The 12,774-nt window shown below is 34.5% G+C and overlaps 1 protein-coding gene across 5 annotated transcripts in view; it reads right to left on the bottom strand.

The window, feature by feature from the left end:
- The window catches only part of LOC126883949 (phosphatidylinositol N-acetylglucosaminyltransferase subunit A), a 299,258-nt gene extending 292,664 nt beyond the window's left edge, over positions 1 to 6,594 (bottom strand). For 2 of the 5 annotated variants that reach the window (XM_050649721.1, XM_050649723.1), the window contains exons 1-2: positions 6,447 to 6,581; positions 2,344 to 2,562 (exon numbers count right to left, since the gene is read on the bottom strand). In XM_050649721.1, coding sequence (XP_050505678.1) covers positions 2,344 to 2,490 — 147 coding nt within the window. In that variant the 5' untranslated portion in view covers positions 2,491 to 2,562; positions 6,447 to 6,581. Of the gene's footprint in view, positions 1 to 2,343; positions 2,563 to 6,057; positions 6,395 to 6,446 lie in introns of those variants that run through there. The other 3 variants (XM_050649719.1, XM_050649720.1, XM_050649722.1) reach the window with 3 other exon arrangements.
- Between the last annotated feature and the right edge of the window lie 6,180 nt (positions 6,595 to 12,774).

Genomic DNA, 12,774 nt, shown 5'->3' with positions numbered 1-12,774 from the left:
AATCAATTTGTTTTCAGTTTCTCAATATTCAAATTTACAACTTCATTTTGTATTTGGGGTCTTAAGTAATTTGTGTTTAAGTTATTGTTTTTATCGATTAATTTAGCTAAAACTGGATCGTATTTAGCTGGTAAAAGAACCATCGACAAGAAATTACCTTTTTGGGATTCACTTCCATCTAAACTACCAACATGTAAACGAAACGCTAAATTACACCCGGAAACAGTACCTACGTCAATTACCTGCTTCATTACTTCCTTCCAAATTCTCTAGTTTGATGCTTATTAGGAAAATATGTTTTGGTCCTCAATTTAAAGAAAGTAGAAGTATTAAGCTTGAACGCTTTGCGGGCCTGTCAGCTACGCCACTGGATGGGCCTGTAGTTTTCCAACTTTCGATTATCACCTTTCTTGTGTAATAAGATTACTTTAGAGTTGTTTCAGCTCTTAGGGACTTTGCCCTGGTGTAAACAACTGTCTATAAGCTTAGTTACAATAGGGAACTTGCACAATTGTTTTTTATTTAATAAAAAATGAGATTTCCAAAATTTCACGCTTCAAAAACTCGTAATAACTTAGAAATACATATTTAAAGTCTTCTGCGGTATAAAATAGTTCAAACGACCCGTGACGTCACATAGTTTTACATTAGTTATTTTTTTTTTGGCATAGACTTGGGTGTCATTTAGCCAGTCACAACTTTTTTGTTCTCTGTTCATACATAAGGAAGGCAATGAGGTCCTTAGAGTTCCATAGCAAACTCTTCTACAGTACATTAGTTATTATTATGGTTATATTTAGCTGTGTCTAAGTACACGCTAACGTGTACGCAAATAAAAAAGTTAGGTACACGCGAATTAAATTTCATCAAGCCAGTGACGTCATTATTTAACGTGCGCAGTGACTGTATATTTTGGTACATGCTATTTTGATATGTTTAGTGTTTGTTTGATAGGAAAATACTCGTTAAGGGAAGGGAAGCAGAACTATTCAGATGTTTCAAACTTAATTGTAATAAATCAATGTATATATAAAAATATATATTTAGGTTAGCAAAATAAATATATGTATTTAGTTGACATGACACGTACAAAATATTGCTAAAATAATTTTTATACGTAAGTTAATTATTATAATCAACTATTCTAAATGGAAAAAAAGCCACAATTTACCTAAAAAAATGATTTTATTAACGTTTCGACGTCCAAATCGGATGTCATTGTCAAAATACAAAAATTAGTCAGATTAAATAAATTATTAGAAAAAATTTTTTACTAAGCAAGAACATTTTTTTTAATTTAATATTTTGTATTTTGACAACGACATCCGATTTAGACGTCGAAACGTTAATAAAATAATTTTTTTTTAGTTAAATTGTGGCTTAGTTCTCATTTAGAATAGTTGATTACAAAATTGCCACAAGGAAATAGCTTCAGAACAAGTTAATTATTATTATGAAAGCTTTAGGTCTTCCTTTTATTTTAATTTTGGATGGAAATACTATTTCACTTATAACTTAAAAAATAGGTACATATATATTAATTTATGTATAGTCTCTTAACTTTTTCATACTGTTTTAAAATGTTGTTAAACTCATTAAAACAACTAAATAATTGTCCACACTGCATAGTTAATTTAAAAACAAACACTAAACAAATAAAAAATAAGAATCAATCTTTACTAATCAATATTAAAATTAAAGTGTAAACACAACGCGATTAAACAAATTCCAACACTGACTTTTTTATTTGCGTACACGTTAGCGTGTACCTAGACACAGCGTTATATTTAGGCATATTCTTCTTCTCCTTTAGTTTATTGGCCTCCACCTACTTGGGTATTTGGCCAGCTCGTCGCCGGGGAATAAAGAAAAACTCTTTATATTCTAATGACATTTATTGTATCTCGTTGTAATAATATATACCAGTTTGTTGAGATTGGATTTTAATACAGTTTTTGAAGGAAAGGAACGAAGGTTTACTATTGAAAATAAAACCATTTTGTAAAAGTACAAATTTTCTATGAATAGTTCAAACGATCAAAAACGCTATTAACGTCACATAACTGTATTTTTTACTGACGTTTATAATGTCTAATTTAAAATTATATACAATTTTGTTTACTTTTTGGTGTAAAATGTAAACGCACAACCATATGACGTCACGACGCGTTTTTTGCTGGCTGGAATAATTTGAATTTTTAATCGTCTTTAGGGGAAAAACGAAAGACAAACAAAACTTTTTTATCATTTATACATGTTTTAAATTATGTTCTGTTGTGATTTATAACATTTTTTTCCAATTTAAAATTTTATGCAAGTTCCCTATTGCAGTTAGTTCCTTACCTCCTTCAATATCATATCTATGGTAATCCTTTCTTCCCCTGCAGCTATATTTCTCATGTTTTCCAATGCGGTAGTTACCTCTGAAATTGTTACTTTTGGCATTATTTCCGATCCAATATTTTTTATTAATTTCTGTGCTGGTCTCATTTCATCGTCTTGTTGATGTGCTCCGATCTTACTATCAGTCAGCGGAATTATTTAAATGAACTTACGAAGGAACTGGAAATAAAAAAAATAGTGCTGGCGAAACAAATCTGACTATCAAGTATGTGCATGGAATTCCTAAAATTTTACCTATTAAAGAAAAAAACTAATCTGTAGGGATAAACCTAATTTAAATAATTCACAGCTATCTGTTTATTTTCATAATGTGGAAGGCATGCGTACGAAGTTGATAGATTTTAGTGTATTGTGTTCGAGTTATGATGCTATTATACTTGTTGAAACATGTTAACAGATAGATATTCTGATTCAGAATTGGGCCTGGATTCTGATTATAATATCTTTCGAGCAGATCGTGATAATGTTGATCATTTTAAAGATAAGGGAAGAGGTGGTGGTGTCCTTATAGCCGTTAAGAAAAAGTTTAACAGTTTTACTCTATCTATACCTCATACTAAGGTTAAACAAATTTTTGTACTAGTTAATATTGGAAAATAAAAAGTTATTTTTGGCTCTGTGTACATACCGCCACGGTTAAGGTTTTTATTTCTGGGAACTTTAATCTTCCGAATGTTACGTGGACAAACGATAATATATGAGTTAGTTTATTGATCTATCCACCAAATTCACCATCTTTACATATGGTTAATTGCTATCAACCTGTTTCAAAATAATTTTGTGTCCAATTAATAGTAGAAATGAAATTTTAGACTTAATATTTTCTAATGGTAACGAGTTGAGTGTTGTAAATGCTGCTGATTTAATTTTTCCTAACTCCCTTAACCACAATGGTGTAATGCTTGATGTTAATATAATAAATAACAGTGATTCTTTAAAGTACGCAGTCATATTATGATTTTAAAAATGGTGATTACATCGGTATGAACTTTTTCTTGTTGGAAATAAATTGGGAGTCACTAAAGGCTTTGAATAGTGAGCAAGCTGTGTCTAAATTTTACGATATCAATCATGCAATAAATTCTTATGTTCCTCAAAAAGTATGTAAGACAAGTACATTTCCAGTTTGGTTTAGCCCGGAGTTAAAACGATTAATAATAGAAAAGAAAAAATATCAACAATTATGATGATTTTATTATAAATGTCTTCTGTAGAGTTCTGTGTAAAATTCTTCTATTCGTTTCAGTATGCTTTCTCTAGTTGAGATTTCTTTTTCGTCTTTTCCCATTAATGATATTATCTGACGTCATCCTAGTGTAGGTCTGAGGCATTTCATATTCTTATTTTTTTCAATAGTTTTTGTTATTATTCTTTTTGTTTCAATTCTTTTCTTTTTTGTTTTCTGATTCCTTTTCTAATCTGCCTATTCAGTTCTCTATATTCTTTGGTTCCCTTTTTGTTAGATTAATTTAAGATCTTTCTTTTTTCTATCTGTTGTTTTATTTCTTTGTCTAATTTATTGTGTGTTGTTTTTGGTTTTTTCAGTTGCAGAATGCTTTTGTTCATTGTTTTGGTTATAAGGTTATTTAAATCATCAATATCATTGGAGTTTATCTGCTGCATATTAACTTGATTTAATGCATGCATTATCTTTTTATTAAATTCACTATTTTATATTTCTTCAGATGTCCATTTGTATCTTTTTATTTCTAGTTTTTTGTTTATTAGTTTTGTTCTTATTAGTACAGTGGAACCTCGATAAGTCGGATTAATCGGGACCACGGCCGGTCCGGGTTATCGAAAATCCAGGTTAGCCAGAGAATATGGTAAAAAATTTATTAAAATACGGTACTCTTACAGATAAACTTAATTATAATTGCCAAAAAAATTAAATACTTATGTCCAGTACATCTAAATTACGTACAGTTGTGTACATTATTGTTTATTTCTTGGTAAAAAAACTCAGTCAAAGTGAAAACATTCTTATTTTATCTGATGAAAATCGATCCGGGTCAGCCGGACTTACGGGTTATCTTTCACTGTATATGGTCGCTTCCTAGGTCAAACTGATTTAATATCAATACATCTTTTACTAGTTTTCTATTTCTCGTTAAGATATAATCTAGTTCATTCTTTATCTTTTTATCGGAACTCATCCATGTCCATTTTCTGCTTGGTTTTTTATTGAAAAAGGAGTTCATTGAGTACATGTTATGTTCATTCATGCAATTGAGAAGCATTTCTCCCCTATCATTTCTTTTCCCATAGCCATAATTACCAATTAAATGTTCATAATCTTCTTCTTTTTTGCCCAATTTAGCATCTATAACCTATTAGGATGGGAAGCAGAAGAAATGCCCGAGGATTGGAAAGAAAGCAGAATTATACCAATATTTAAGAAAGAAGAAGTAACAAACTGTAACAACTATAGAGGAATATCTCTACTGAGTAGAACATATAAAATTCTAACAGCCCTCATCAGACAAAAACTCACTCAATTCACAGAGAAAAAAATGGGGACTACCAGCATGGATTCAGAGAAGGCAGATCCACTATAGATGCGATCCACATAATTACACAAACAATTGAAAAATGCCATGAACACAACATAGAACTGCACATTCTCTTCATAGACTTCAGACAAGCCTTTGACTGTATTGGAAGAAATAAATTATTTATGGAAATGAAAAATCAAGATATACTTATGGTATGTTTAACAGTAAATGGTTTGAGTTCAATTAGTTACCACTATAAACATCCTGGATTAACCGATAATAGTATAAAAGGCCCGGTTTCAAGTAAAATTTAAATATGTTTTCTGGTAAAATTTCTCTGCCTTATTATGGGGTAACGTCTAGTCAGTGTTAATTGTCAAAAGACCAACTCTGTCTACCTCAGTTGCTTATCGCTCCGGGTGGGTCTTAACAATGGGCCAGGTCAGATAAATTTAATAATATTTACATTTATGACCACACTAATTGAACTCAACCATTTACCGTTGAACAAACCATACCAGCGAAGTTAATTTTTTTTGAAGGACTAAGTTTTCACTCTAATGGCATATAACATATCCCACCAGAATGAAAACAGTGGGAACCTTCTCTGGTTACACCTCCGAGGCTTCTACAATTTGCAAGCCGAAATTGAAAATGGTTATTCATTTTTAATTTTTTTCATGTATACCTGTTTATGATGACAAGTTAAAAAAAAACACATATTATGCTTCTCTTTCTTGATAACGGTCAACTACTTTCCAATGGATAGTGGCCTCATAGGCGTAACCAGGGGGGGTTTTGGGGGTTATAACCCCCCCCCCCTTCCATTGGGATGTACTTTGAGCTCTATAAGCTTAACACCATAGCCCTCAGAGACCTTCCAGTAGTTGTAACCCCCCTTTCAGGTAGTTGTAACCCCCCCTTAGGATCATCCTGGTTACGCCTATGCCTAACCCACAGTATATGTGGGTACATTTTGAGTTATGAGAATGATTTTAAATGCACTTAGGGCAACATCTACCTATAGGTAGCCGAATGTTGCTTGAGCATCTCTGCATTTGAAAATACTTAAATAGGGGATAACTTTAATGCACTAAACGCATTTTGGCAAAATTGTGGGTCAGTCCACTTTGCATCTCATAGCCTCATTTATTCTTACCTTCATACCCATCAAATTTCCTATCAACAAAGCTTCATGTGCTAAAGCGGAAAACGCAGAATGGCCATGAATTATATCAATTCTCTCCCTTACAAGAATGTACCTTATAAGACCTACATTTGAAACCATTGATGGAAGAACACATTGGTTATAGAACACTTTAATTGGTAAATAATACACCTTGAGACCACTTGTCATGTACCGAACACCAACTCGATCCTCATAGCTGTGTGTTAGGACTATTACTTTATGACCTTTTTGTAAGAGACATTGGGAAAGATTGTATATGTGCTCTTCTACTCCACCCATGTTTGGAAAGAAAAAATCCGACACCATACTGAAAGAAACAAGTAATTCATATATTCTTTATATAATGAGAACCAAATTACCAAATTCTGAAAGGCATTTTCAGTTAGAAATACCAAAATATTCATGCTCTTGGTATTTAAATTTTTAACTTGCAGCTCCCAAGCAAGATGTTCACGTTCACAATAGAATAGGACTTTTCATTCACAGTCATTTGTCATTTGTTTCGAGCTTCTGTCATTGTCATTGTCATGTGCCACATAATAGGTCTGTTCCTTTGTTTTTTAGTGTTCCACTTTTGAGTGTAAAAGAGCGTCATAAAGTTAGCGAAACGGTTTTTTCAAAGTCGTTATTTTGACTTCTACCATAGCTCAAAAAATTGCACCTCGTTTGCGGATAATTGCACCGTTCAAAATTTCATTTGCGGAGTTTCCGTTTTTGAGATATAAGCAAATCAAAAGTGGAGATTTCGGCGCAGCGCTAAAAATAAATGTCGATTCTCAGGGTATAAAATGCCGTAAAGTCACTAAATAACCATATCAAAAAATTGCACCTCGTTTGCGGATCATGAATAAACTGGTTTTAATTGAAAATTGTGAAAATTGAAAATGTTATAAAGGAAAAACGATTTAATATTGGTTGCCTATACTGTAGGGGCAAAGGAATCCAGAATAATTTTCACTTTTGGTAAACCTAAACTGCAAGGCTAAAAGTAGTATGTACCATAGTCAAAATAACTCCTCCTGACTTAAAGGTAATCCCTCCTTTGAAATTTCATTTGCGGATATTCCATTTTTAAGTTATATCAAAATGAAATTTCTCGGGACAGCGTCAAAGTATATATTTCCATTATCGGGATATTTATTAAAAACTGTAAAAATAACAATAACTATATCATTTAATTTCTTCTGGTTTGAGGATTACGAATAGACCTGGTTTAAACTAAAAATCATAAAGCTTAAAAAATTTCCGAAGAAAAAAATTTTCCATTTTGGTGGTCCTAAACTGTATTTGCAAAAGTATTATCTGTATTGTAATGTATATCTAAAATGACTGTCTCTGACGTAAGAAAATCCCTCTATTCGAAATTTCATTTGCGGATTTTCCGTTTTCGAGATATAACCAAATAAAAAGTTGAGATTTCGAATAAATTTTCATTTTTTGGGTGTAAAAAGCCGTAAAATTGCTAAATAACCATATCACCTAATTGCTCCTCTTTTGCGGATTATAAATAAACTGGCTTTAATTGAAAATAATAAAAATTGAAAATTTTATAAAGAAAAACGATATTAATGTCGGTTGTGGTTGCCTACACTGTAGGGGCAAAGGCAAAGGAATAGTAGTGATGTTAATTATAGTTACTTTCGAGGATTCGTTACAAATCGTGACTTTTGTATAAAGTAATCATTTACAAAATAAAAATGTGTACCATTTTTATTCAGTTACGATGCGGAGGCAAAACAATTTTACTTTTTAATTAGAATACGGAGTGCAATCCAGCTCTCTGAATCGAGATTTTCGATTCTTATAGGAATCTTATCGGAGAGAGCTTAGGCTGGTTCTCCATATCCTAACTGACCAGCACCGAGAGCTTTTCCCACACATTGCAACTGAAACAAATAGGGTAGGTGACTAACGTCATCTGGCAATTGAAAGATGAAGTTTTTCAATCCTAATAGCAACATTAATAATATTGAAAAACATTAAAAATATTACTAAAAGATTTTTAAATTGAAAACTTATTGGTCCACTTCCCTGGTGACACCTCCAAGGCTTCTACAATATGCAAGCCAAATGGATGCTGCAGTGAAGACAAAGGGAAGGAATTCTACACTATGCAATTCACATCCCCGTCTGCAGCTTGGTAAAGTTCCAACGGAAAATGCACCTAGTTACTCTACGGAGTAATACGAGACTATAATGTAAAAATGTATACCATTTTCATTCAGTTGCAATGCGAAGGCAAAACAATCTTACTTTTCAATTAGAATACGGAGTGCAATCCAGCTCTCTGAATTGCGATTTTCGATTCTTATTTGAATCTCATCGGAGAGAGCGTAGGCTTGTTCTCCATATCCTAACTGACCAGCACCGAGAGCTTTTCTCACACATTGCAACTGAAACAAATAGGGTAGGTGACTAGCGTCATCTGGCAATTGAAAGATGAAGTTTTTCAATCCTAATAGCAACATTAATAATATTGAAAATATTAAAAATATTACTAAAAGATTTTTAAATTGAAAAACTTATTGGTACATTTTCCTGGTGACACCTCCATCCATCCATCCAATGGCACTACAGCCCAAATTGAGCCTTGGCCTCCTTCAACAAGCTTCTCCAATCATTTCGATTTACCGCTGTTCTTTTCCATGAACGCGTTCCCAGGAAGTTCCTGGCATCCTCATCGACTTCGTCTTCCCATCTCTTTTTAGGTCTTCCAACAGGTTTTTTTCCCTGCATTCTTGCATTTAGCAATTTTCTGGGGATTCAATTCTCATGCATGCGGACCACGTGCCCTGCCCACCGTAATCTCTGCAGTTTAGTGTATTGTGCTAGAGTTGGTTCGCTATATGGCTCGTATATTTCTCTATTTTACCTAATTCGCAAGTTGTTATTTTCACTTATTGGGCCCAGTATCCTACGGTATATTTTCCTTCAAACACATCTAATGCATTGGCAGATTTCTGTGTCACCACCCATGTTTCGCAGCCATAACTTACTATGGGCCTGATTATTGTTTTATATACCCGGAGTTTTGTTTTCCGGTGTACGTCTCGCGATTTGAGTATGTGGCCCATCGCGAAATAGGCTTTATTTGCCAGCACAAGCCTTCTATTTATTTCCGGTTCTTCTTCATTGCTTGCAACCAGATCCATTCCTAGGTACGTGAATCTATTCACATGTTGTATATCGTCAATAAAGTGTTGTTGCGCCGGTCTATTTGATCTGGTTTGTATGAGTAGTTTTGTTATATTTGTATTTATTGCTAGCCCTACTGCTTCTGTACTCTGTTTCAACTCAACGTAGGTTTCTTCCGCTGCATTTATTGTTCTGCTCATTATGTTTATATCATCTGCGTATGCTGCTAATTGGGTAGATTTTTTTGTAAGTATGTTATTTCCTCTCACCGTCAACCGTCTAATTACATATTCAAGAACAAGATTAAAAAGCGTTGGAGCCAGTCCGTCGCCTTGTTTCAGTCCTTGCGTTATCGTAAACGCATCAGTGATCTGTCCTTGAATACATACCTGTGCTTCTGTTTCTGTCATTGTCATTTGCACTAGTCGTATTAATTTTGATGGTATGCTCATAGAGGTATATATTAACATAGAGAGAGCCTACCTTCCGCGCTTCCTGACGACAAGATCTCATGGACTGGTTTGCTGCATCTCTTTCTAACACATTGTATCGAAAATCTATGATGACATTCAGTGTGAATATAGGCACGGAAGAGGAGGACAACTGTAGCAGCTTTACTATGCGTAAGAGTGAAACAGCACTAATCCAAATAAAAAAGATGGTGTCGTCACCTCGCTCTGAAAGACACTCTCTCTATGCTAATATATAACTCTATGGGTATGCTAAATTCTTCCAATATATTAGGTAGAAGTGTTCTATCTATTGAATCATAGGCTTCTTTAAAATCTACAAAGAGATTGTAAACGTCCATGTCATATTCCCATGCTTTGGCTAGTATTTGTTTAACTGTAAATAGTTGGTCAATGGTAGATCTATTTTGCGTAAACCCTGCTTGATATTTCCCGATGATTTTTTCCGTGAGAGGTTGAAGTCTTCGATTAAGGATGTTTGTGAATATTTTGTATCCCGAACAAAGTAAAGAGATGCCTCTATAATTCTGACACAACAGTTTGTCTCCTTTTTTATGAATAGGGCAGATTATACTTTTCTTCCATTGTTGGGGGATTTCTTCTTCTATCCATATCTCTCGTATTAGCTGGTACATCTGTTGTGTCAAATTCCTTCCTCCTTGCTTGAGTAGTTCTGCCGGTATTTTATCTATTCCTGGTGCTTTATCGCTTTTTTGTATGTGGATTGCCGTTTGGACCTCCTCTAGCTTTGGGGGTATAGTTAATTCATTTTCTTCTCCATCTTCCCCCAGTTCTTGTTGTTGTACCTCCTGCCATGTCTGCTGCTGCCTCTATTGTTGTAATGGTGGTTATGCCCTTTTGTTTAATACTTCCTTAAAATATGTCATCCAGGTTATCTTAATTTCGTCCATATCGCTAATGATTTCACCCTTCTTATTTTTGCAAAGGCTAGTCTTCGGTTTGTATCCCTGTCTTAAATGTTTGATAAGTTGGTATGAACTACGTGTTTCATCGTTTCCTTAAACTCCCTTTCTATATTTAGTATCCGTTGGTTTTCGTACTTTCTCTTTTTCTGCCTGCACAGTTTATCTGCTCTTCGTCTTTTGTTCTCAAATTCTGTTTTTCTCTCTCTAGTACGTCTGAGTATGTAATTCTTATGTGCTTTATTTCTTTCCTGTATAGCTTGTTTGCATTCTTCATCGAACCATGTTTCTTGTCTCCGTTGTGTCTTTGTTCCTAGGACTTCTTTCGCTGTGTTTAGTATGATACTGCTTATGGTGTTCCATTGATTTTCTATTGTGGAGTCTGCTCTGTTTTCTTCTAGTAATTTTTCATCCACTGTTCTCTCAAATCTTTCTTGTACCTTAGGGACTTTTAGGTTATGTAAGGTTAGTTTTTCTTGTTTTGGATATTTTTCCTTTACCTTTCGACTGATTTTGCATCTAAACCGTGTCTGCACTAGTAGATGGTCTGAGTCACAGCTTGCGCCACGTCTGCTTTTTACATCTAATATACTCGTCGCCATTCTTTTTTCAGTCAGTATATGGTCTATTTGATTTATTGTGTTTCCCTATGTTTCCCTATTACCCCTATGTACTCTTCTTCTTTTCCGATCTTGGCGTTTGTGTCGCCTATCACCATTTTAATGTCGTTTCTTGGTATTGAGTCATAGATTCGTTCTAGATCTTGATAAAAGGCTACCTTAGTGTCTTCTTCCTGTTCATTTGTGGGACAGTGCACATTTATAAGAGTTATATTAAAGAAATGCGTTTTTATCCTAAGCTTGCAGATTCTTTCATTGATGGCTTGAAAATCTGTTATCAGGTGCTTCATTTTATTATCTACGATAAAGGCTACTCCAAATTCTTTATTTCCTTCATCTTTACCGCTATACAGTAAAGTATGTTTTAGTGTCCCGGCTACGTTTTCCCAACCATTTAGTTTCTTGTACTGCAGTGATTCCTATTTTATATCTTTTCAGTTCGTGTAGAAGGATCCTCTGTGCTCCTGGTCTATTTAGCGTTCTGACATTCCATGTTCCCAGCATAAATTCCATATTCCGTTGCCAAAGTCGTCGTCTGGATATCCGTCCATTCCGAGGCCTATCTGAAGGTTTCGTAGTAGTACTTTTTTACAAGAATAGGTTACTGGCCTATCGCCCAACCCTCTTTTCGGAGAACCATTTCTCCCTTCCTCGTCAGCCCTTACCCTACTTTCCACTGGGGTTGGTTACCCAATCTCCGGTAAGGTTGCTCAGGTTCTCCAGGGTTCACCCGTCGGTGACACATCCAAGGCTTCTACAATTTGCAAGCCAAATGGATGCTGCAGTGAAGACAAAGGGAAGAAATTCTACACTATGCAATTCACATCCCCGTCTGCAGCTTGGTAAAGTTCCAAAGGAAAATGCACCTAGTTACTCTACGGAGTAATACGACTATAAAATAAAAATGTATAACATTTTTATTTAGTTGCAATGCGAAGGCAAAACAATCTTACTTTTCTTACTTCATCTTTCAATTGCCAGATGACGCTAGTCACCTACCCTATTTGTTTCAGTTGCAATGTATGGGAAAGCTCTCGGTGCTGGTCAGTTAGGATATGGATAACAAGCCTACGCTCTCTCCGATGATATTCCAATAAGAATCGAAACTCGCGATTCAGAGAGCTGGATTGCACTCCGTATTCTAATTGAAAAGTAAGATTGTTTTGCCTTCGCATTGCAACGGAAAATGGTATACATTTTTATTTAATACGCTCTGAGCTTCGCTGGTGTCGCTCCTAGCGGATTACTAATGCAACTTTTATCGGTAATTTTTGTAGAATTATTGAGACAATCTTTATTTAGCACTTTATTACAATTATATTTCCAAGCGACAATCCATATTATTAACCTAACTTCTACTACCATCTTGACATCCTGTCGTTCTCCCCAAAGAGGTTCTGTCTCAAGTACCGACTACGTTTCTGAAGGAAACGTATAAGTGGTTGCATACTGAGCTGACTCTACATTCTCCTCTTTTTAAATAAGGTAAGCCACAGAGCTCTCTATGAGAATTCCAGGACCCCAGCAAATATAGAATGA

The sequence above is a fragment of the Diabrotica virgifera genome, chromosome 4 (genome assembly GCF_917563875.1).
Source record: "Diabrotica virgifera virgifera chromosome 4, PGI_DIABVI_V3a".
NCBI lineage: Eukaryota > Metazoa > Arthropoda > Insecta > Coleoptera > Chrysomelidae > Diabrotica > Diabrotica virgifera.
This window is presented reverse-complemented; position numbering and strand designations above follow the sequence as displayed.